Here is a 22,217-nt window from a genome sequence, read left to right on the forward strand (position 1 = left end):
GTCACAGCTCAGGGGCCACCTCACTGGAGGGGACTCCTGGCCACCTGTGCTGCTAATCGTGTGGTTCCATTCTGTTTCTTCACAGCTCTTCTCACGAGCTGCATCCTGTTGATCCGTGTGTGTCTCCTTGCTTGCCACTCCCCCGTGAGACTGTTGCCCCTGGAGGACGTGGGGCCCGTGTCTTATTACTGCTCTACTCCTCCCACTAGAGCCATGCGTGAACCTTCAGGCGCCCTTGAACTCTTCCTCAGCTCACGTGTTCACTCTGATGGATAAAACCTTAGATAAGCAGGCAGAGCACAGAGGATGTAGGGCAGTGGAACTGCCCTGTCTGCCGCTATAATGGTGGGTACATGCTGTTGGGCATTTGTCTAAATCCACAGAATGTACCACGACACCAAGAGTGCCCTTGGATGTAAACCATGGGCTCTGGGCCATAATGATGTGTCAGGGGAGGCTCATCGACTGTAGGGAAGTGTACCACTCAGCTGCGGGATGCTGATGGTGGCGACACTGTGAACGTGTGGGGACGGGGAACCTTCTGTACTTTATGCTCAGTTTTTCTGTGAACCTGAAATTGCTCTAAAAAATAAAGTTTTCTTAAAAGGAAAAAATATATTAAGGTAAATAAAAACGATTAATCCTTTAGCTTTTCACTATTTTGTACTATTATATTTCCTTCCTTCCTTTTCTTTCTTTCTTTCTTTGACTGTCCTGAAGTTCAGTAAAAATTTACTGTCTGGAAAAGGAAAGGTAATAAGAGCCAGACTCTTTCCCAAAGGGTTTGATCCCTCTGAGGAACCGGCCACCGCTCTTCCAGGTGCCGCAGACCTGGGCGCCGCACTGTCTGAGAGCTGTTCGCTGTGGGCCAAGAGCATTGGACTGAGCCGGGTGCAGCAGCAAACACAGAGCAGACCCTCAGTAGGCTTTTAGTGAGTGATTGGAGAGCGAGGGAGAACTCCTTCTCAGGCTTGTGTTATCCAGCAGTTTCTCTCTAGAGCCCTAATCTTCTGATCTGCATGTGGGTTCTTCTGGCCCTGGCTCTGGGCTCCAGAACAGACCTCCTCACCCCCACCCCCGCTGCTGCTCTAACTCCCAGCCTCCTCGCCTGCACACTGATGATTCCCAAGCAGGCACAGGGAGCACAGATTAGAGATGCTCTGTCGGTGACCTGCTTCCGGAAATGGCAGGAGTCCCAGAGACCCTGGTCCCAGAGCTGCATCTGTGCCCCCACCCCTCCGCGGGTGCCCCTCAGGGATCGCTGTGTTCATTTAATAAGATGATAATTAATGGAGACAACTTGAAAGTTCTGGCCAGGCCCAGAACAGTAGCACGCAGGCCAGGCCAGGCCCTGACAGCACAGCTTCTTGTGCCTGGTTTAGGAGCCTACATGTGGGCTGTGGGCTCAGCAAGAGGCAGAGGACCTGGACTCCAGTGCAGCTAATGTGACCTCAGGCCACACTGACAGAGGCAGCCTCCAGGACCAAGTGTATGGCCAGTGAGGTGCGTGGTCCCCTGAGCCCTTAGCCAAGTCTGGGGACATGCTCAGAGAGGGGCGATGGCAACCCCGGAATGTACGGAGAGCAGGGTCCTTGGCTGGCGGGGAGGACAGGCCACCAGGGTAGACGGGGGCTGATATGTCACCTCTGACGAAGAAAGCTTAGACGATAGGAGAGCCCCTGGCAACACGTGAAGGAATTGAACTCCAGCGCCCTTAACGTTCCACCCACCAGGGCCAGACCCGCTGACAGGACCAGGCTGCACACCAGGCCTGCTCATTCCAGCATCTCTCTCTCCACAGAGTGTGATCACAGTGCCATCTTCCCAGGGCGGTACTGCCAAGCGGGAGGGGTCATGCCAAAGCCCCAGCTCCCTACTCGGCCATAGTAGGCCCCCGACAGGCTTAGTTGCCTTCTCTGTTCCCTCTCCCAGTGCAGCCAGGAAGCCCTGAGAGCCAGCAGTTCCACAGAGGACACAGAATTCAGAAAGACAGTCTGTGGGGAGGATTTCAGTTGTTTATAAAACAGGCCAACACGTTTCCACCTCGTAAGTTCTAAATCCATCATGCCTAGCTCCCCAGATCTAAGAATAGCCCCCCAGTGGGGCCACTGCGCCACGTGCCACGGCACGCTCTCTGCACAGGTGACTGGGGAAATGTACCCACAGTAGCCCAGCACCTCCTGCTCTGGGGAGCCTGGGGGACGGCGGCAAGGCAGGCCTCTGCCTCTCCCGGCTTAGCTGTCTCCGAACCTCTCCCAGTCTCTGTTTTCTCTCCTGCGCAGTGTTGATCCCAAACCTCCCTCACTGGGCTGCCCCGACCATCCCATGTGGAGGGCAGCGGGAAGGTGCGGAGGCGAGGACCCCCACTCTGGGCCTCAGTTTCCTCTTAGATAATGGGACAGATTGACGAAGAACTGGGCAACTTTGGGGATATGGGGTTTTAAAAGAGGTTCTCAAGTAGCCCCCAGCCTTGCAGCCTCAAAGTGAGACCTGTGAGGGCAAACCCAGAAATTCAACACGTTTCTGTTTATCATCTGAACCAAGGCCATTCGTCTGTGTGGTATGAGGGAGCCAGCCTGAAGCCCTGGGGCCTGGGTGGGTAGGCCCCTACTCTACCCTTTGGCCTCCACCTTCCTCCCTCTCTCACACATGTCCACACCCACCCACACCACCACACACACTCTCCACGGTCAGAAGGACTTTTGACGTGTCTCATCCACACTCTGCCCACCGTGGAAGGGCCCACGCCAGCCAGGGGCTCTGCACCTCCAGCAGCAGGCCACCTGCTGCTCTCCTGGGCAGCCTCCCGGCCATACCAGCCTTCTTCCTGTTAGTGAGCTGAAATTGGTCTGCCCATGGCATCTCCTCCCTCCCCACTTCCATAGACTCTCTTGGCCCTCCAGGAGAGAGCAAGGCAGCTCTGTGCTCTCACTAGCCATTCATGCATTCATTCGTTCATTTGTTCGTTGGTTCAATCCCACAACAGGTAATTATTTTTTAAGTACTAATGTATGCTAAGCACTGTTTAGGTGCCAGGATTTCACAGTGTACAAAACTGAGTCCCTGCTTTTTCAAAGAGCTGTGTTCTGATCAGGAGAGATAGATAGTAAACCAACAGTAAAAATGTAAACAAAAATAAAGCAGATTGAAACAGGGACGGAGAGGGGTATAGATAGCCATTTCACATAGAGTTGTCAGGGAAGGCCTTTCAGATAAGGTGACATTTGAACACATACCTGAGCAGCATGAGGGAGTGAACCTGTGGTTATCAGTGGCAAGGGCATTCCAGACAGCAGGAACAGCAAGTGCAAAGGCCCTGAGGCAAGTACTGCTTGAGGAGCAAGAAGTCAGTGTAGCTATCGTGATGCCAGCAGGGTAGAACACATGGGACTTGAGGTCAGAGATGATGCTGTTGTTTATCTGAGTAAGCGGAGAAGCCACTGGAGGATTCTGAGCAGAGCAGTGCCGTGTCTGACTTAGGTTTTAATAGGATCACTCAGGCTCTGTGTGGAGAACAGACAGAGGAAAGAGAGGCAGCAGAGAGACAAGTATGAAGCCCTCACGGGGTTCCAGTGTGAGGTAATGGGGCAGCGAGAAGTGGCCGGGTTCTGGCTATGTTTTGAACATTACCTCCCTAAATCCCTTCTTCCACAAGCCCTCATCTTTACTTACATGTGGACACCCCGCCCTCCTCCTCCTCACCTTCAGCCTTCACCTCCATCTTCTCAGCGCATTCACAGTGCTGCGTGGATCCTGGTCTAGAAGGGCCCCTAGGCCAGACTGCTTCCACTGACAGCCTTCCCTGAGGCAATTCAGGCCAAAATCCCAGAACATCTCGAGTGATTCTGTGGGTAAACAGCCCCACTTTCTGATTCTGGAATGACTTCCTCCTGCTGCCTCAGCTTCTGCCTCAGGGCATCCTTGGCCCTGGAGAGTGATGGATGGACTAATTACTGGAAGGGTCCTGCGCTGCCCCTGCCTCTTCCCTCAGCTGGGCCTGGTGGGGCCATTGTCCTCAAGACCATTCTCATGGCCACTCTCTGTAGGAGCTGCCCCTCTTCTGGGCAGTGTGACCAGGGACAGAGACTTGCAGCTTTCTGTTCTTGAGAACTGTGGCCAGGTGGCAGCTCTGGCCACGGACCAGGGAATAAAGGCAAGCAAGCAGGCATGGGACTGAGGTTGATGGCACCTGATTTCAACGTTCTGTGTATGTGCCCCTCTCTGCTGCTCTCCAGACAGACTGCGGGCAGGGGAAAGGGCCACGTGTACTCACTTCCCCTCAGTAGCTGTATCCCGATTGCCTGTCCCGTGTGCCTGAGGACTATTGGATGAGTGTGCCCTATTCTCGGTACCCCACTCATATCCCAGCTCACAGACTAGAGAGCCAAGTGCTAATATAATTACATGTAGAACCAAGAGGTGTGTGGTACATATGCTTAGAGGCTTCCGGGTGGTTTAGGAGCTAGAGGAAGTGAGATTAATAGCCTTCCCAGAGCCCAGTGGGACCCAGCCCTACACCCAGCCACATTCACTTCTGCAGCAAAACATAATGCCTTTGGGATCAATGAAAAGAATGCAGAGTGGGCAAATTTCAGTGGGGACCCTCTATTTAAGATTGGTGAACTCCTACTCATCCTTCACTAGCCAAGAGTTAACTTCTGGAACTTTCAGTGACACCCATCTCCTCTCCCCAACCCAGCATGTCATCCTCTCCTCTATGCTACCTCTGTCCCTTAGAAATACTGTTGGTTTTTTAAAAAATCATCATCCTTTGTCACTACTTTTTAAAGTATTTGAACAAATGACAAAATCTTTGTCACCCTTCCCCTGCCCCCATTTCTCCCCTCCTTTCTCCAGATTGTTCTACATTGGGGATGTATTTTTCAAGATTTGCACATCTAGAAATGTGTAGGGGATCTACATAGATTGAATCATACTCTATTGTTCTGCAACTGATTTTCTCTTTAAAATGTCTTCGAGATCTTTCATGTCCAGCCATAGACAACTACCTCGTTATTTTTAATAGCTGCATAGTAGCTCGGTGGTAGGGTTGAATCATAGTTTCTTTAAACCCTCCTCTATTGATGACTATTTTGCCTCCCCTCCTTGACACCCAGCCTTTTGTCATTGCAAACAGTGCTGCAGGGAACACTGTTGCGTGTGGTTCCCTGCGAACACAGGCCATTGGTCCCCATCATCCTCTTTTCTCATGGCCGTCTTCCCCAGTGGCCTGGGAGCCCTGAGGCAGAAACTGAATTTTCCTCTTCTAGGCCTTGTGTCCAGCACGGGGCCTCAGCAGAAGACATGCCTACAGAATGCAATAAACGGGCTCGTCTGAGCCAATTCATGACAGTGTGAAAGGCCTGGGGGATGCAGGGAGCAGCAGCAAGCCCGCGGGGCTGGAGCAGGGCCTTGGGAAGAGGAGTGACATAGCCGAGACCACAGAGGGCCTGGAGAGCCAGCTAAGAGTGCTGCTCTCGGGCTCCTTGGTGATGGGAGAGGGGAGGCTGTCCACAGGAGCTAGTCCACACGGGCCAGCCACCTCTGCGCAAAGGATAAAGTAGCTGATACGGTTGTCTGGGCAAGAGAGGGTGAGGACCTGAACTCCTTTCTATCCTCAAGTCACCACCTACACCTGAAACCCTTCAGGAGGCCTGAATTTTGGATTCTTCACATGCCATTCCTTGCTCACCCAGCAGGACTTTAGGGAGCACCCCAGCAGTGACCTCCAAAGGGGTGGGATCCGCTTGAGCTTGGTGGCTGGACACTCAGAAGTTTTCCCCAGATTTATGCAGCTCCCAGCCTGCTGTGGCCACACTGACATTTACCAGCTTCCTGATTCAAGAGCCTTCTCCGTAAGGGTACTCAGACCTCATCCGTCCTGTCTCCCTCTGCCCGGAATGACAGAAGAGCAGCCCCTCCTGATGCTCTAGGGCTTTGGGAGGTCTCTGACAGGAGACAAGGTGAGCCATTGGTTGCCAGAATTTTTGTCTGCATTTGTCTCCCTCCCTTCCTCACCCCACCGGAGGCCGGCGGGGCAGGACCCGCACGGCCTCCTCAGGCCTTAGGCCTCAGCGCTCTCAAGGGCTCAGTGCATTTGTGCTGCTCGGCAGAGTGCTTTTCTCACCAGTAGCAGCTCTTGCCTCTGCCGCTGCCCTTGTCCCCACACAGGTAGGCTGTCACTCTGTGCCTTTCCCTAATTACTTGGGAAGCAAGATTTTTGCTGAAGAGGACAGTATATTAATAGAAGAGGCCCTGGGGTCGCACTGCCCAGGTTTGACTCCAGCTCCACTTCTTACCAGCTATGTTACCTTGCATGGTTCTTGCCATCCCTCTGGAAAATGGGGATAATGTTAGATTGTATCTCACAGTCTTTTGGGGGGGGATTCAGTAAACTGAGTGTTTATCACAGGGCCTGGCATACACTAAGCATTCAGTGATTTTTTTTTTTTTTTTTTTAACATTTTACATGGTTTGGCCCTAGTGAGTGAGCCTAAGACTTGGGAGTCATGGATTCTAGGGGCATGCCATCCATCTTTGAAGGCAAGGGGCCATGAGCTATTGCAGAACCTTCTGGCCTACATCTCATTGGCCATACCCAGCTGCAAGAGAGGTTGGGAAATGTAGTCTTCACTGTGTGGTTCAGAATGAAGCTTTCCCACTCATTCGCGGTCACACATGCTCAGGGGTTTGTTCCTCTTCGGCAAGGCCCTCCAGCAGAAATGTGGCCTCCTCCCTAGCATTGGGCTATAATCCCAGCACCATAAGGCCCTGTAAGGACCCATGTTGCCAAGAAGCTCAGGCAGGTGCCACAAGGCCTGAACAGATTTGAGTATTGTGTCCGGCCTGTGCCAGGACCCTGCCAGTCCCTAGGTTCCGCTGCCCGCAGGGCTGTTCGGCTGACGCAAGTGTGGTGGGCCACAAGCCCATCCCTTGTCACAGCCTGGCTTGGGCCAAGTCCATTGAGCCCCATAAGCTGCGGGTCTGAACTCTTAAGAGGCTAGGGAATCCCCCAGTAACTGTGGTCTTTCCACCCAAGGCCCAGCTATGTGCCTCGGGGCCAGTAAAGCAGATCTGTATCAATCAGGTGGGTTTCAGCAGCTGCAGGACCTGGGCAGTGCCAGGCGTGCGGCCGAGGATGAATCCTATAACCTACCTTCTTAAAAACTGGGTGTTCACATTCCAGTTAGCTTAGGGAAAGGCCTCCTGTAGGCAGTTCTCCTTCCTGTCACTTCTTCATGAGAGCAGCCTGTATGGTAGCATCTCGCTGAGGCTGGAGAGGGATATGGGAACCGATCCTACACTGCTGGAGGGGCTCGGAACTTAAAAGTGTCTTCTGTTCAGGGCATAGCTAATCTTTCACTTTCTAAAGTTCAGCAGTCTGGTTTTTGCCTCATAGGAAGTTTGTTCAGAAACTCTAAGCTGGTCCTCCCACCCCAGGCCTTCCCGTCTGCTGGTGCCCCTTCCTCTCTGTGCCGTTGGACCCTAGCATGGCCTCCGTTCCCCATGGTCTGCTTCATATGTGGCCATGAACTGTCACCAAGTGTCAGGCACTGTGCTGGGGCATTGTATGTGTCTCCTCGTGCAGTCCCCTCCCCCCAGCAACCCTGGGGATGGGACAGAGATGGGGACAGAGGCACTGTGATCACGCAGGTGTTTGGGACTGTGGGACCCAGGACAGCACAGCACAGCCCACAGCAAATAGTGCATGTCCGGCAGGTATGCCACGGGCTGACAGAGGGTGACCCGCAGGCCACATCTGACCTGGGGCCCATTTTGGATGGCCTTGCAAGCCAAGAAGGGTTTTGAAATGGTTGTAATAAAAATATGCAACAGAAACCAAATGAGGCTCTCAAACCTAAAATATTTACCATCCGCCTTTCTAGAATGAATTTGGCAAGGGCTGGTGTATCCTCTGCAGAGTCGGCTCCGATTCTGGAGCCGTTCGGCCTGGTTTCTGGCGCCTCTGCATTGTCCCCCATGAAACGAGGAGAGTCTGTAAGACGCGGTGGCCTCTCGGGGTTGTTTGAATTAAAAGAGAGGAAGAACAGACAACACCTAACTTCAAGTAGGCTTCTTTGGAAGTACTGGGGGAGGAAATTTCTGGCCCTCGGCCAGCCTTCTCGACCCAGTGGGCATGAAAGCCCTGGCTCCAGGCCTCTGGCTGCCCCGGCCCCTCAGAGTGAGTTTCCTTTGGCGGGAGGGGAGGGACCTGCCAGCCGCCTGGTGGGCCGCATCCTGCTGGCGGGCCCGCTCTGCCCCCGTTCCTGCTGACTGTCAGCTGCTGCTGCTCGCCGGGGCCGGGCACCGAGCCCACACCAGGTGCCGAACAAGGCCCCAAGGTACCAAGCCTCTTCCACTTTCCCGACTCGGACCTCACACCAACCTGGCGGAGAGTACTGGTCGCTGCAGGAGCCACAGCCCGGGGCCCATCCTCTCTGCGTGCATTTCCTCACTCGTGGGCCAAACAGGGAGACATCTCTGTTTCCCCAAACCCAAGCTTTTGGCCAGTGATTGCCTTCCTACTAGGGGGAAGGAAGAGGAAGGGTAGTCCCGGGCCAGCCAGCCTCCCCTTGTGAAAAAGTGGTCAGTGAAACAGATTTTTCAGTGGATAAAGAGTGAAATGTAAAGATTTAAGAAAAAAAAATCAAATTATTGAAAAATCAAAGAAGAGTATTTCCTGATAGGATAGGGATGGGCTTTCAGTTCTTAGAAGCAGTAGAAGAAATTATAGAAGATCAGAATTTTACTACAAAGAAGGATAAAGCTTACGTTTTATATCAAAAGACCCAAAACAAAATTTTAAGTCAAACTGAGAAAAAATATTTATGCTGGATATGGCAGAGAAAGAGTTAATATTCTTAACAGTCTTTAAAACAAGAAGGTTTTTAACCAAGAACAATAACAAATATTTATATAATACTATGTGCTGGGCACTGTCTTAAGTACTTTATACATACTTACTGATTTAATTCTTATCAACAACTTTATCGTACCAGTACTATTGTCCCCATTTAACAGATGAAATGAACTAAGGCACAGAGATGCTAAGTAACTTGCCCAAGGTCACTCAGCTAATAAATGGAGGAGCTGGGATTTGAACCCAGACCATCTGGCCCTTGCATCTAATACTAGGGTCAGAAAGCCTTCTGTACTAAACAGAAAAAAAGATATGAAGCAGACAATACACAAAAGAGGAAATACAAATATTTGAGAAACATAAGAATTATTTTTCAGTTTCAATGGCCGTAAAGTACCAATAAAAACAATGAGATGCCTTTTCTGTCTTCAAATCAGAGCAGATTTCTAAATGTTATAATAAGCCATAAATACGGGCCATGCTGGAGTGAAAGGGAGACTTCCGCAGGTAGACTTGGTCGTATTCGGGTGACCTTTCTGAGAAAATACTGTGGAAGCACTCAGAACAGCCCTCAGGAATCTCAAAAATGTCCATGCCATTTGGTGAGGAATTTCCATTCTAATCTAATTTGAGAAAGCAATTAGTTAGACAGAGATTCACATGCGAAGATGTTCATAGGAAGATTATTCCAAATAATGAAAAATTAGAAACAACCTATGCGTCTGATAATTGAATACAGGTTAAGGAAACTGTCGAATCTCCACAATACGCAATTAGATGGTCATTTTAAAGGAATTTGTTTAACAAAAATACCATAAGCAAAGTGAGGAGACAGACCATGGACTTGTGGGAGAAGACACTTAGAATGCACAGCACAGGGAAGAATTGTGCAAATAAAAGAATACACAAAGAAAACTTACAAATCAGTTAGAAAAAGGCAAACAAAGAGAAAAACAGAGGCCCTTCATAAGAAGAGGCAACTCAGGGCGATACACGGAGTGACAATCCCTCTCACTAGGGAGTCAGGGAAATGCAGAATCATTCACTGTACTTAGCAGAATAGCAAGAGTCTAGAGGCAAAGATAGAGGGAAGCGTTCAGGCCCATCGCTGATGGGGCTGGACATGACCGCAGATGCTGTGGACAGCTGTGAGGCCAGACCGAAATCCAAACATGTCCACCACCCTCATGCTTCTAGGGACCAACCCTGCACAGACACAACTTGGTATAAGGAGACATGGTCAAGAACGTTCATGGTAGTGCTGCTTATAATAGCAGCAATATTCTTCTTGTTGTAGAATATGTACATTATACATGATATTGTGTAATAAAATAACAGTTCTCATTAAAGAACAGTCCATCAGAAGGGAAATGGACAAGGAAAATCTGACTTCTACCTAATGGGTTACTATGCATAGTTGAAATAATGAGCCAGATCCCTAACTATTGGCTCAGATAAATTTTAAAAAACAATGCTCAGTGTGAAGAGCAAGTATAAAAAAGACATCTCAATGATACTATTTATGTAAGTCTTTAAAACAAACTAAAAATATTGCATAGTATTTAAGGACATATAGGAAGAAAGTGTAAAACGAGCACACCAGTAATGAACACTGGCTTCGAAAGAGTGGGTCTTTGCTGGGAGAAGTGGCTACAGGGCAAGAATGGGAGATGGGGGTTAAGCTGTATCTTTATGATTTTTTTTTTTTTTAAGGGAAGGGTTGAAGCTGATACAGCAAAATGTTGACTAATGTTCTAAGTCTGGATGGAGTATGTGTCTTTTCTGTTAAATTATTTTTTGTACCTTTCTGGATATTGAACTGTTTCAAAATTTCAAACAATTTTTTAAAAGATTTTATTTATTTGACAGAGAGAGACACAGTGAGAGAGAGAACACAAGCAGGGGGAGTGGGAGAGGGAGAAGAAGGCTTCCCACCTGTCAGGGAGCCCGATGCGGGGCTCGATCCCAGGACCCCGAGATCTGACCTGAGCCGAAGGCAGACGCCTGACAACTGAGCCACCCAGGTTCCCCTCAAAGAATTTTTTTAAATTTGCTTTTTGAATAATTTGCAGTTCTGTGGAGAAATATTTGTGTTATAATAGTAAGGGACGAAAGCAGGACAACATATGCACAAATATTTACAAATTTCACAAATTAAAGGTCTTGCAAGAGATTAAAATATTCATACTAGTGGCAAGACTCAAAGTCTGCTTTTTCTTTACACCCATCCGTATTTTCTGTTTTGTCATTTTCCATTTTGTCATGAAAATGTATTAGCTTAATAAACTGGACAGTTTAATAAACTGGACAAACTTTTTTTAATGACTATAGAAAAATATGAGTGAGTTTGGCCCTGGGGAAGGGTCTAAAAGCTAGGAAGAGCGTGTATGCTGGGGTGTGGGCATCACTGGCTGTCGGAGAAATCTGTGCTTGAATGCTGGCCTGGAGACTCTCTAACTGTATGACTCAGTTCATTCAATCTTTTACCCCATCCGTGAGCCCTTACTGAGCACCAACTGTGTACCAGGCTAGGGATCCAGCAGTGAATGGAACATACCCTGTCCTTCCATCCCTGTAGAGCAGACAGGCCGGTGAGAGGGAACAGTGCACACATCACCACACAAGTCATCTCTTCACTGCAGAGTGCCAGGGCCCCCATGAGGGGAGAGTCCAAGGGTGATAACAGGAATCCAAGTTGGACTGGGTGGCCAGGGACTCTGGCTGCAGAACCACATTTAACTGGGATCTAAAGGATGAGGAGGGGGCGCCTGGGTGGTTCAATGGGTTAAAGCCTGTGCCTTTGGCTTGGGTCATGGTCTCAGGATCCTGGGATCGAGCCCCGCATCAGTCCCTCTGCTCAGTGGGGAGCCTGCTTCCCCCTCTCTCTCTGCCTCTCTGCCTACTTGTGATCTCTCTCTGTCAGATAAATAAATAAACAAAATTTTAAAAATAAATAAATAAAATAAAGGACGAGGAGGCCTGGAGCCCAGTAAAAAGAGTGCTTCAAGAGAAAGGAAGGCCCTGTGAGGCCTATGTAAGGATGTGAAAGAAGGCAGGGTTCTGGAATGCAGTGGGTGAGGGAGAGAGTTGCGTCAGGGGATGCCAGCAAGGTAGTCAGGAACCAGATCACTCAGGGCGTTGTGGGCCAAGGAAAGGCCTTTAAGGACACGGAAAGTCACTGAAGACTTTTGAGCAGGGTACTGATGTGACCACTAGATCACCTACATGCTCTGTGAAGGTTGGGGTGGATGGTGACTGGCCCAGATAGTCTGTTGGCTGTTGGCATGGCTGCACATGAGGGAAAATGGTGTCGGGCTCAGGGGATGGCAGTGGAGATGGGGGGGACGTGGAAGGGTTTGAAGTTTTTCTGAAGGCAGAGTTGGTAGGTCTAGGATCGTGGTGGGTCGGGGCCGGTGGTAGAGGAAGTTACAGTGAGGGAAGGGCCGAGGAGGAGGAGGGCCAGGTTTGGGGCAGCGACAGTTGTGGCTTGGCAGGAGTGGGAGACACTGCTCTGGGGAGTCAGGGTGGAAGCCGGGGTGCTGAGCGTGCCACCAAGTGTGGTTGAGCTTTGGTTTCCTTGTGTGTAAACCAGGATTTATGGTCTCCCCACGCCCCCAGCATAAGCGTTCGGCCCTGTTCTCCAAACCTCTTCTAGAGCGTTCTTCTCTCTCTTTCGCAGGAGGGACGTGTTACTCTTGGGGCTGGAACGAGCACGGCATGTGCGGGGATGGCTCCGAAGACAACATCTGGGCCCCGAAGCCCGTGCAGGCTCTGCGATCATCACTGGGACTCCTCGTGGGCTGTGGGGCTGGCCACTCCCTGGCCCTCTGCCAGCGGCCAGCCCTCCCTGAGTTGGGCCAACACCCCAAGGTCACTGGCTCTTCCCCAGATGCCACTGAGGATGCTGAATCTCAGGAAGCCATGGACAAAGAGAGAAATTGGAAGGAAAGGCAACCAGAAGCTTCTGCCCAAAGCCAATCCAGCAGGTCCAGAAATGGGGGGCTTGTGACAGAGGCCCTCTAATAAAGTGACTTTTCCCACCCAGTGTGTTCCCAGAGGATTGCTTGGTCAACTTGTGGGGTTGGCCTGAGAAGGGCTGTGGAGGCACTGTGGTTGGGCTGACCACGGCCAGAGCGATGAGAGGCCACCTGGCCAGTGTCTGGGGTTCAAGGACACAGACAGATGGGAACAAGGATCCTCTTGAGAGCAATAATAAGAACCCAAGTGGGTTGTCTGACTGGGGAGTCGGGTCTCTGAGTGACATTTAAACTAGAATCGCCAAAGGACATGGAAAACAGCAGGCTCCAGTCTGTCTTCACCTGGTGGGGACAGAAAGCCAAGCCCCATCCCCTGGGGTGGTTACGGTCCCCTAGCCTTCGATTCTCAGCGCCCAGAGCATTAGTTTGTTGGTTTAAGGAGACTGAGTCAGGCAGGTGGGTGCCCGGACAGGGAGCAGTTCTTGTCCTGGTGACTAGGTGAAGGGAGAAAGAAGAAGTCTCTGGACAGGGGGCTGGAAGGAAGTGGAGATAAGAGACTGGAGGAAGAGGCAGGACTCCTGGGAAGGCCTGACAGAGGAGATGGCTGGGACGGACAAGGGAATCTAGACCTAGCGAGCTCTCAGAAGATCGGTGTCTCCATCCGAGCCAGGCAGGACCCCGGACCTAGTCTGTATAACTAACAGCTAAGCTGTGTAGTTTCCGATGAGGAGGGATAGGCCACGGCATAGGCAGGGGAGTCTACCCTAACCCCTGATATCTGCCTGTCTGCCCTCCTTGCCTCTGCAGGAGGAGGGCTTTCAGGTAAAATGGGGACCAGGCCAGACCACAGGCCCCAGGCTTCCCTAGGTGGCAGCTGTGGCTTAGGGGAGACATAGTGCCTGTCTCTCTGCCTCAGAAAATGGCTTTCCCTGGGGGACTGTGTGGCAGTGTCGCTAGCTGGGTAGCCCAGTCCGTGGCCTGTTCCACACCACCTTCCCTCTGTGACTCAGGAGAGGATTGGGTCTGTGAGAGCTAGGCTCTAGGAAGTGACAAAACCCCAGGACATCAGAGCAGAGGACCGGCAAGGTGACCTAGCCTTCAAAGTGCATTTGTTAGAACCATAGATGTCTCCTGAGAATTCAGTGGCCACCTGGGTGGGCTGTGAGTGAAGGAAAGCCATGTGGACGGAGGTACGGGTCCCCACCCCCCACGTTATCCACAGCAGCTTTATTTTCATCTGTATTATGTACTGGGCTTCACATAGAATTGACAAGGGGTCCTTGAGAAAGTTTTGAAACCACTGGTCTTATCCAATGCCTTCATTATTCATTTGGAGAAACAGAGGCCTGTAAAGGGAAAAGGGTCACATACCTCACTCCTGGCCCAGGGTCCTGAGTGGGAGGTGACCCATACAGAGCCTTGAGCTAAACCAGGGGGGCAGACGAGGGGCACCCCTGGGACGAGGAGTGGGCTCAGCTCCGTGGAGTGGGGATGACGACAGTCCTGAGTTCCCCAGGTCTGAACCTAGAGACCACCTACAGCCACTGGCTGTCCTTGAACACCAGTGCGTGGAGCCCTCTCCTGGTATTGTAGCCTAGAAAACAGCACTGCCCTGGCCAGCAGAGCCTTGGGTGCCCACCTCCCACAACCAGTAGAGGCTAGAACGGCCTCTAGGCACTTCTGCAATGGGAAGGCCATCTCTGTGCACCTGAGCTGCTCTTGCCAAGGCTCCCACACCCTCAGAGATGGGGCAGTTGCATGGCCCAGAGATGACCCATCCTGGAGCAAGCCCACAGTTACTGCCACCCCCTACCTCCAGGCCTACAGGCGAATGATCGGCATCAGACGCATCGGCCAGAAAACTGTCCCACCTCGGATAGTACTCAGGCCCATACTCCTACACAGGCTTACTGCTCACAAGAAGCCAACACACTCTCTCCCGCAGCGTGGTGGCCTAGGGTTCCCTCCCACCTCCGTCAGCACCGGCTGGAAGAATCCCCAGTGCCAAGTCTTCTGCTGAGCCCTGGTGCCTCTCCCGAGGCCCTCCCCGTGGGCATAAGAAGGAAGTGTCTCGGGGCTCCTTCCCAGCCTGGAACAGGGGCAGGCCTGCTTCAGACTCTGGCTCAGAAGCTGATTCAGACCGTTCTGGCAAGCCTGCGGGGCACAGACCATCCCCATATGGGGGAGTGAATGACTCCCAGCTCTTGACAACACCGCACACAGTCCTGTCCCCTCCACTTCTTCTGTCTGCCTTTTCTACGGCAGCCACCAGGCTTTCTGCAAGCCTGTCCACTGGGCCTGATGAGTGCCCAGGAGCTCCGGGGGCTGTCCACAGTGTCGCCCAGATGTTTTCTGGACCCTTTGATTCCTGTGGTCATTCTCAGACTTGTAGATGTCCATGCCCCTCATTCCAAATAGATCCTGAGCTCCTTGAGGGCCAGGGACAGAATCTTGGTGAACTCTGGAACCCCTTCACCAAGGATAGGCCCTGATACAGAGGAAGTGCCCGGTAAGTGTTCACGAAGGAACCGAGGAGCACACTCTTAGGGCCACCAGGGCTGAAGAGGCTCAACAAGGGGGTCCGATCCCTCACGCCCGCCTAGCCTCCGTTCATCTCTTCCACGTGTGTGGGAACTGTGTTGTGCGTTCTAACCAGTTGAAATTTAAGGTCAGTATCTTCCACCCGGTTAGCTAATGCGCCTTAGGAGGCAACTGGAGCAAATACCCGCTCATTTTAAAAAATTACTTCTTTTCTGATAGGCCAAGTAGATGGGCCTCCAAGTTCCTCCCGCGTGAGAAGGAAGGGAGCAGAAGAGGGGTGTGAGCCCTACGGTGTGCTTGCAGGTCCTGCGCCTGGCGTCTGCGGTGACTGTGTGGTCCCCACGTTCCAGGCTGTTCACACCCTCACAATCTGTCTGCCACACAATCCCCCCACCCGGGCCACAGGCACCCCCTCTTCCCTTGATCCCCCACCATCTTGGCCCCAGTAGCTGTCAAATCCAAACTAGATGAGACCGTGCTTCCAAAGGTGAATCCAGGCCCGGGGCTCAGAGGAAAGTGCTCTCCCCGCCCCCTACCCCGCTTGCCCCCTCCACCCGCCACCCCAGGCTCCTGCCACTTCCATAGAAAGAGACTTAGTAACAGATGGGAATTGGCAGTCAGCATGTTAGGTGGGAAGTGGTGGGACGGTCAGGGGGGCGCCAGGGCAGATGTTCAAGCAGGAGAGTGAGGTGGCCAGAGGTGTGGAAGGTTCTGAGCAGCGTGTAAAGTGGCCACTTCCCTCATACCCGCTGTGCTTCATGAAGGAGGGCAGGAGGCCAGGTCCTGAGCGCCCTGGGATTCAGGACCAGCCATGCTAGTGATCTTGTCCATTCTGGGCTCTAGTCGCAAGAAGGCCCCAGTTAGCTTGAGATGGCTTCACCCGAGCCCTGGAGCCAGCCCACCTGCATGAAAATCTTCCTTCATCTTTCCCTAGCTGTGTGCCGCTGGGCCAGTTCCTTTACCTCTCTGCACCTGTCCTCTTGCCTCTAAAATGGGCAGGTGGAATTACTGTGGGCTCTTTCCCAGACAAACCCTCCCACACCCCCCATTCAGCAGACATTCAATGTATGTTCGTCTCCTTTCCCCATCAGCTACTCTGTCCCAGAAAACCCGCACTGCAAATGGCTTTGTGTTCCGCCCCCTTGGGTCCACCAGAGGAACCAGGCTGACTCCCAGGCAGGGTGAACGTGATGTTCCCTGCAGCCGCTGAGGCTGCTTGGCTCTCACGTCCTGATACTTGTGGACGGCTGTGCCACACACAGTGTGACTTAGCAGCTCTTTGGCTGCATGACCCCTTGGGCCTTATTGTATTCATTGCCCCACTGACCTCGCGCCCTTGGTTCCCGCGCCCCACGGGCAAAGGCTCCGAGGGGGCACAGCACTGCTGGAGGAGAATTCACGCCCACCTTCAGCCTCCCACCCACCCATCTGACGGCTGACCCGGGCCATGCTGGGGGCATCAAGGGAGCCGAAGTCCGGGGAGACTGATACCCACTTGGTTGTGGCCCTGGGAAGCCCATTCTCTGCATTCTCCTGTGCAGACCTCATTTCCTCATCTATAAGATGCTCAAAGGCTGACTGCCATGACCGCTAGGGACTTTCCACCCGAACATTCCTGGATTCTCCAATGGATAAAAAAAGAATTGGAACCCCAGTCCCTACCCTATTCCCCTTGAGAAACCAAGTGAACAACCCACACAAATCCAGATCCCCGAGAGAGGGCTCCTCGCCTTCAAGACGCCTCCTGGCTGAGTGAGATGTGTACAGTAAGGGAGTCTGGTGGACTGGACCCAGCAGGGTGCCGCAGGGTAGGGCACCCAGACCTGTCAGTAGGGCCCCTGCCTCTGCCACCATCAGATGCATGAACGGCCCTGGGAGGGGGTGGCTAATGTCTGCACGGGGGCTGGGAGCTCTGACATGGTCAGGTTCAAGGACTCGTCAATATGGCATGACTCACGGAGAAGTTTCCCCGTCACTGAACCCCACCAGAGGACATGCTACTTTTAGGGTCAAGTCTTTGCTCCAAGCCTTCTGAGAACGGTCTCCCTCGCCACACCAAACAGGAAGAACCTGCTTTTTCCCAGCAGGAGGACAGCCAGCCCCTCGGTTTACCCCAGCCCAGCCCAGCAGGCCTGATTATAGGCACATCGCAACCCTGCCGAAGGCAATAAAAACCCGAATCCATGCTTCATCTCAAAAGTCAGCTTTTTATTATGGAGGGCCAGGGCCCAAGGAGGGGAGGGTGTTGAGCTAAAGCAGCATTGCTCTCTTTCCAGGAAATGTTGCGAGCTGCAGTGAAAGCTCGAGATGTTGCATTTTTTTTTTCAACTCAAGCATGTGTTTTTCAAAAATATCATCCTTCCCCACCCCCCACCCCACCACTAATTTTAGAATCAGATCAAAGCCAAGCTACTGTCCTCTGTTTCTGTTGGGAAAATACTATATTTATTCAAGATGCAGAAGTGGGTCTCTGCAAACCTCCAATTGCTTCAGGAAAACAAATCTGCTTTAGACTATACAGAAACCATGATACAAAATTTATTTCATGCTAGAATTGCTTTGCATCACATTGGGCATGCAGTTTTTTACTCTGAAGTACTAAATTGCATACAATGCCAGGTTGTGCCTTAATAAAGGTGGAGGGGGGCCACCCCTCCCGTGGTCCTGATTTTGGTGTTCTAAGGTAACACTCGGAAGATCCACATGGTGTTGATTATTTACTATGAACAACTTGTTATGGGAGCTGGTCACACTGGGTCTACACACCAAGAAGATGATAGAATCAACCTAGACTATCCGCTGTCAGGGGTCTTGGGGAGACGTCCGCTGGGTCACAAGCATGCCAGACAGAGAGGGAAGAAAGCAGCAGTGCACGTTTCCACAATTCTACTTGGAGCAAAGTTCTCGGTTTCCGCGTGAGAGATGAACTATGAAGGTGAGGTCAATATGACCGATGACTGACCGACTGCCCTTTTGGGAACCTTGACTCTCGAGCTCGTGTACAAAAAGGGAAGCCATTCATCCATTCCCAGTCCCCACCCCTACCCCCGGCCCCCAGAAACGTACAGGTTTCTACCAAACGCTGATACAGTCTGGTTCCAGCAACGTGTGTCAAAGTAAAGAGCTTGGAAAGAAAATAGAGGACTTTTTGCTTTTTTTTTCTTGTTGTTGTAGTTGTTTGGGGTGATCATGACAGTTGCAGGAGGGTTGGTGGGTTTGGTTTGCTGGGTTTTCTGTTTAACTTCATGCAAGTCATGCTAAGGAACCCCTCCACCCCCCGCCCCGAATAAAATAAAATGTAAAAAAAAAAAAAAGAAAAAAAAGAAAAAAGAAAAAGAAAGAAAAGGAAAGGAAAGAAAAAGAAAAGGAAAAGAAGGAAAAGAAATCCTCTACGGTCAGTTACCATTTGACCGTAGAAAAAGCTACGTCCGTCCTAGTACAAGACCTGGGCCACTCGGACTCGTCCGGCAAACCTGCATTGGCGTGAATTTACTCTGTCCGAGGGTGAGGAGGGGCTGCTGGTCCACCCAGATGCTTAATAGCCACCAGTGTCCTCGGCCAAGCCGCCTGGTCAAGTCACTCTCACAGCCTCTGTCGGCATATACTTAGCAATGACAGGGCTTTCTTTGCAAAGATCTGTATGTAAAGAATACAATTAACACTTGAGCTTCTCTTCTCGGCTTTCCCATCCCGCTTGGTACTTAGTTTTTAAGGAAGGAGGAGGAAAAACAGAGCAGACGCATGCAGAGGCAGGCAGATTCTTCTCCAGCTGGCTTGGTTTTCCCATGCAGTGAGCCGGCCCAGCGCGCCTCTCTTTCTCCCTCCTGGGGACCATGTCGGGTCCCTAACTTCCCTACTCTGCACGTGGCTTAGGCACTGCGATTCTCCGGAGAGAAGCAAGTCCTCAGCGCTGTCACGACTCCGTGAGAACAGGGCCGGGTGGATGTGGGTGGGGGCACTTCACCCTCGGTGCCTCCCAGAGACTCTGGCACCCCTGCTTCTGTGGGACTGGGGAGCGGGTCCCACCTGTGGACAGTGGCTGCCGCTGGGCTCCCTTGGCCACTACAGGGAGGTGGGGCTTCTTCTGTCCCACTCTCCCGGGGCTTCTGGAAGCACAGCGAAGAGACTCTCCTGTCCGCTCTTTTAGGCCACCCAGATTGAGCCACCATTCAAGGTGAAGGAGACAGGCTGCCCAGGAGACCTTACCGGGCAGAGCACAGCTACAAAGCCTCCCTGTTTTCCCCCTCCCTCCCTCTGGCCGCCCCTGCTTCTTGGATTCTAGAGCGTCCCCCCAGGAAAAAGCCAATTGAGCAGGGGAGCATCGGGCCTATCCATGGAAGGTGCCTGGGATGGGCCCGCCCCATGCCCGCAGCCCTCCCCCATGCAGCGCCATGCGGGCGGCTGTATAGGCTGCACTGGCGTCCGAGGGACCTCCAGGCAGGTCAAGGAAGCGGGGGCCAGCCTGGATCTGGTGGGCCCACTAAGCACCAGTGACCAGAAGGACTTCCCCATCTCAGTGTAGGCTGCCTCTCCTCTCCTGGGTTTGGGTTTGCCCTGGACTTTGAATTCTGTGTTTTCTCCTGGTGCATTGTTGAACCACTTCAAATACTGGAGCAGTTGTGAATGGCCACAGGCTAATCAACTCTTGCTCTAGAAAAACCCACGATCTCTCCCGCCCAGCCTGCCCACTCCAGTCAGCATGCACCCCGAGTGAGCCCGCGAGGCACTCCCAGGCATGCATGAGCTGCCCCGCCAGTCCAACAGGCCCAGGATGGCTTCCTCTGCCTTTCAGGCCAATGCCCGAAGCCTGGAGCTAGGGTGCTCTGGGCCCCCGCCTCAAGCTTCTCTCTAGCCCAAGCTCAAGCTCTAGTAGAAGTCTCCCCCTGCTGCCCCCGCCACCCTGCCTTGCTTGGGGGCAGCCTCAGTTAAGGGTCTGATACAAGGAGACCTTGAACGGAGGTCACCGTGGGGCTCAACCTTCACCAACCACAAGGGGGCGCTAACCACACCCGGGGAAATGACCAAGGATGGAAGGTGGGGCACAGAGTCCTGCTTAACCTTCACTCCAGGAGTTCTCTAACTGACATGGGCGATGTTCTGACTAGCACACATCTTACCTCTGCAGTGACACTGGCCTCACCTCAAGCCCTGAGGCCACCTCTGTCTTCATGTCTCCCCGCCCACTGACCTACAGATTCTCTTCTGTGCTTCTTCAAAGGGTGCTCTTCCAGAACATGGACCTTGGGTGGCTAAGCCCACAGGGTCCTGGCCAGGCCTGGCCGACCCTGTTGCCAAGGGACAGGGGAGCTCACTTGGCATTCTTGGTCTCACCTGCTATCTCCCAGAGCAGCTTGGAGGAGTCCAGGCTCCTCTCATATCCCCAGGTGACACCCTACCTGAAGGTCACAGCCCCGTGGTCATCCAGCCTGTCCCCAAGCCCCTTCCTACCCCTCAGCTCAGTTCCATCCCCAGCTGCGGGGACCTCAAGTGCTCTCTGCCAGCCTGACATCCCACTTGGGAGAAAGGGACTCGGACCTCCAGAGACCAACCCTGGGAGGGCTCCTTCTGCTCCTTGCCCCCACCCTGCGTGCCTGCCTGCCCCTCAGCACCCCTCCCCCGCTGCCCACCCGCCCACCTGCAGGAACGCAAGGCGGCCCAGCTGATGCAGAGTGCCCCCGCCTCCCCTACATACCCTTTCTCATTCCTCCACCAGGTGGGCACGCGTACTCCCCGGTTGATAAGAGGAAGCAGGGTCCGTATCTCTCGCGGGTGCCCGAGCGAGTAAAGGGCAGGCCCTCATCAGGAGTGAGGGCCTGGTCTATGTGGGGGCAGTCTTCGTTCGCCAGCGCGGCCTTCGCCACCTCCCCATTCAGTTTGGAATCTTCAAACATATAAGCAGAAGCTATTGAGACACTGAAAACTGTTTAGTGGGGGAGGGGGACAGGCCAGAGGTGGGGCATTAGCAAAGGGCAGCCTGTCCCTGAGGACAGAAGAGCGAGTGGGCCATGGAGAGGGGCACGAGGCTATGGGTTCCCGGCTCATTCGGGCAGCCTGTGAGCTGCCCACAGTGCAGGGAAGGAGGGGCTCCTGGGTTTGCTCAAAGTTTGCAAAAAGATGAGTTGGTGATGGGTCCAGCAAGCGCAGTGCTGGGGGCCGAGCCCAGGGCCCAAGACAGGACCGATGAGACAGGGTGGTGTGGATGCGGTCATGGGTAGGGGGCCAGACACAGAGCTCAGGGAGAAGACAAACAGACACTCAGAAAAACTCCAGTCCAGAGAGGTGGCCTTTTCAGACCTCTTTCTCTTGCTGACCAGAACCTGGCTGCTGCCCACCCACATCTAGCAGTTCCTCAAGGCTGCCCTAGCCCCATCCAGACCCCATATCTCAACTCTACCCCTCACTGGGATCCCACCTCATCACACACTCCACACTGTCCTCCACACACACCCTATCTCATCACTCATCCTGCCTCCCACCCATTTGGATTCAACCTGGTCACTCTGTATGTCCCACCCCCCACACAGACCAGGCCTGGTCACACAGTCTTCTCTGTCCCCACACAGACTCACCCTGGTCACTCTGCTTGTCTCCCACCCCAGACAAGGCCTGGTCACTGAGCCTCCTCTGTCCCCACACAGACTTACCCTGGTCACCCTGAATGTCCCACCCCCCACACAGACCAGGCCTGGTCACTGAGCCTCCTCTGTCCCCACACAGACTCACCCTCGTCACTCTGTATGTCCCACACCACACACACAGACCAGGCCTGGTCACACAGTCTCCTCTGTCCCCACGCAGACTCACCCTCGTCACTCTGTATGTCCCACCCCCCACACAGA

General features: G+C 52.8%; 2 protein-coding genes across 6 annotated transcripts in view; one reads left to right on the forward strand and one right to left on the reverse strand.

Annotated features, from left to right (window-relative positions):
* LOC111150067 (secretion regulating guanine nucleotide exchange factor) overlaps nucleotides 1–12,894 on the forward strand; it is a 217,983-nt gene extending 205,089 nt beyond the window's left edge. For 4 of the 5 annotated variants that reach the window (XM_022507404.1, XM_022507405.1, XM_022507403.1 and 1 more), the window contains one exon: nucleotides 12,540–12,894. In XM_022507404.1, the coding sequence (XP_022363112.1) occupies nucleotides 12,540–12,883 (344 nt within the window). In that variant the 3' untranslated portion in view covers nucleotides 12,884–12,894. Of the gene's footprint in view, nucleotides 1–5,699; nucleotides 5,919–12,539 lie in introns of those variants that run through there. The other variant, XM_022507406.1, reaches the window with a different exon arrangement.
* Nucleotides 12,895–18,741: 5,847 nt separating this feature from the next.
* Nucleotides 18,742–22,217, reverse strand: part of LOC111150019 (potassium voltage-gated channel subfamily C member 1) — a 41,879-nt gene continuing 38,403 nt past the window's right edge. The window contains exons 3-4 of the mRNA XM_022507334.1: nucleotides 21,071–21,259; nucleotides 18,742–19,014 (exon numbers count right to left, since the gene is read on the reverse strand). Coding sequence (XP_022363042.1) covers nucleotides 18,950–19,014; nucleotides 21,071–21,259 — 254 coding nt within the window. The 3' untranslated portion in view covers nucleotides 18,742–18,949. The remainder of the gene's footprint in view (nucleotides 19,015–21,070; nucleotides 21,260–22,217) is intronic.

Source organism: Enhydra lutris, unplaced genomic scaffold (genome assembly GCF_002288905.1).
Source record: "Enhydra lutris kenyoni isolate GAN:26980312 unplaced genomic scaffold, ASM228890v2 scaffoldscaffold22, whole genome shotgun sequence".
Taxonomy (NCBI): Eukaryota; Metazoa; Chordata; class Mammalia; order Carnivora; family Mustelidae; genus Enhydra; species Enhydra lutris.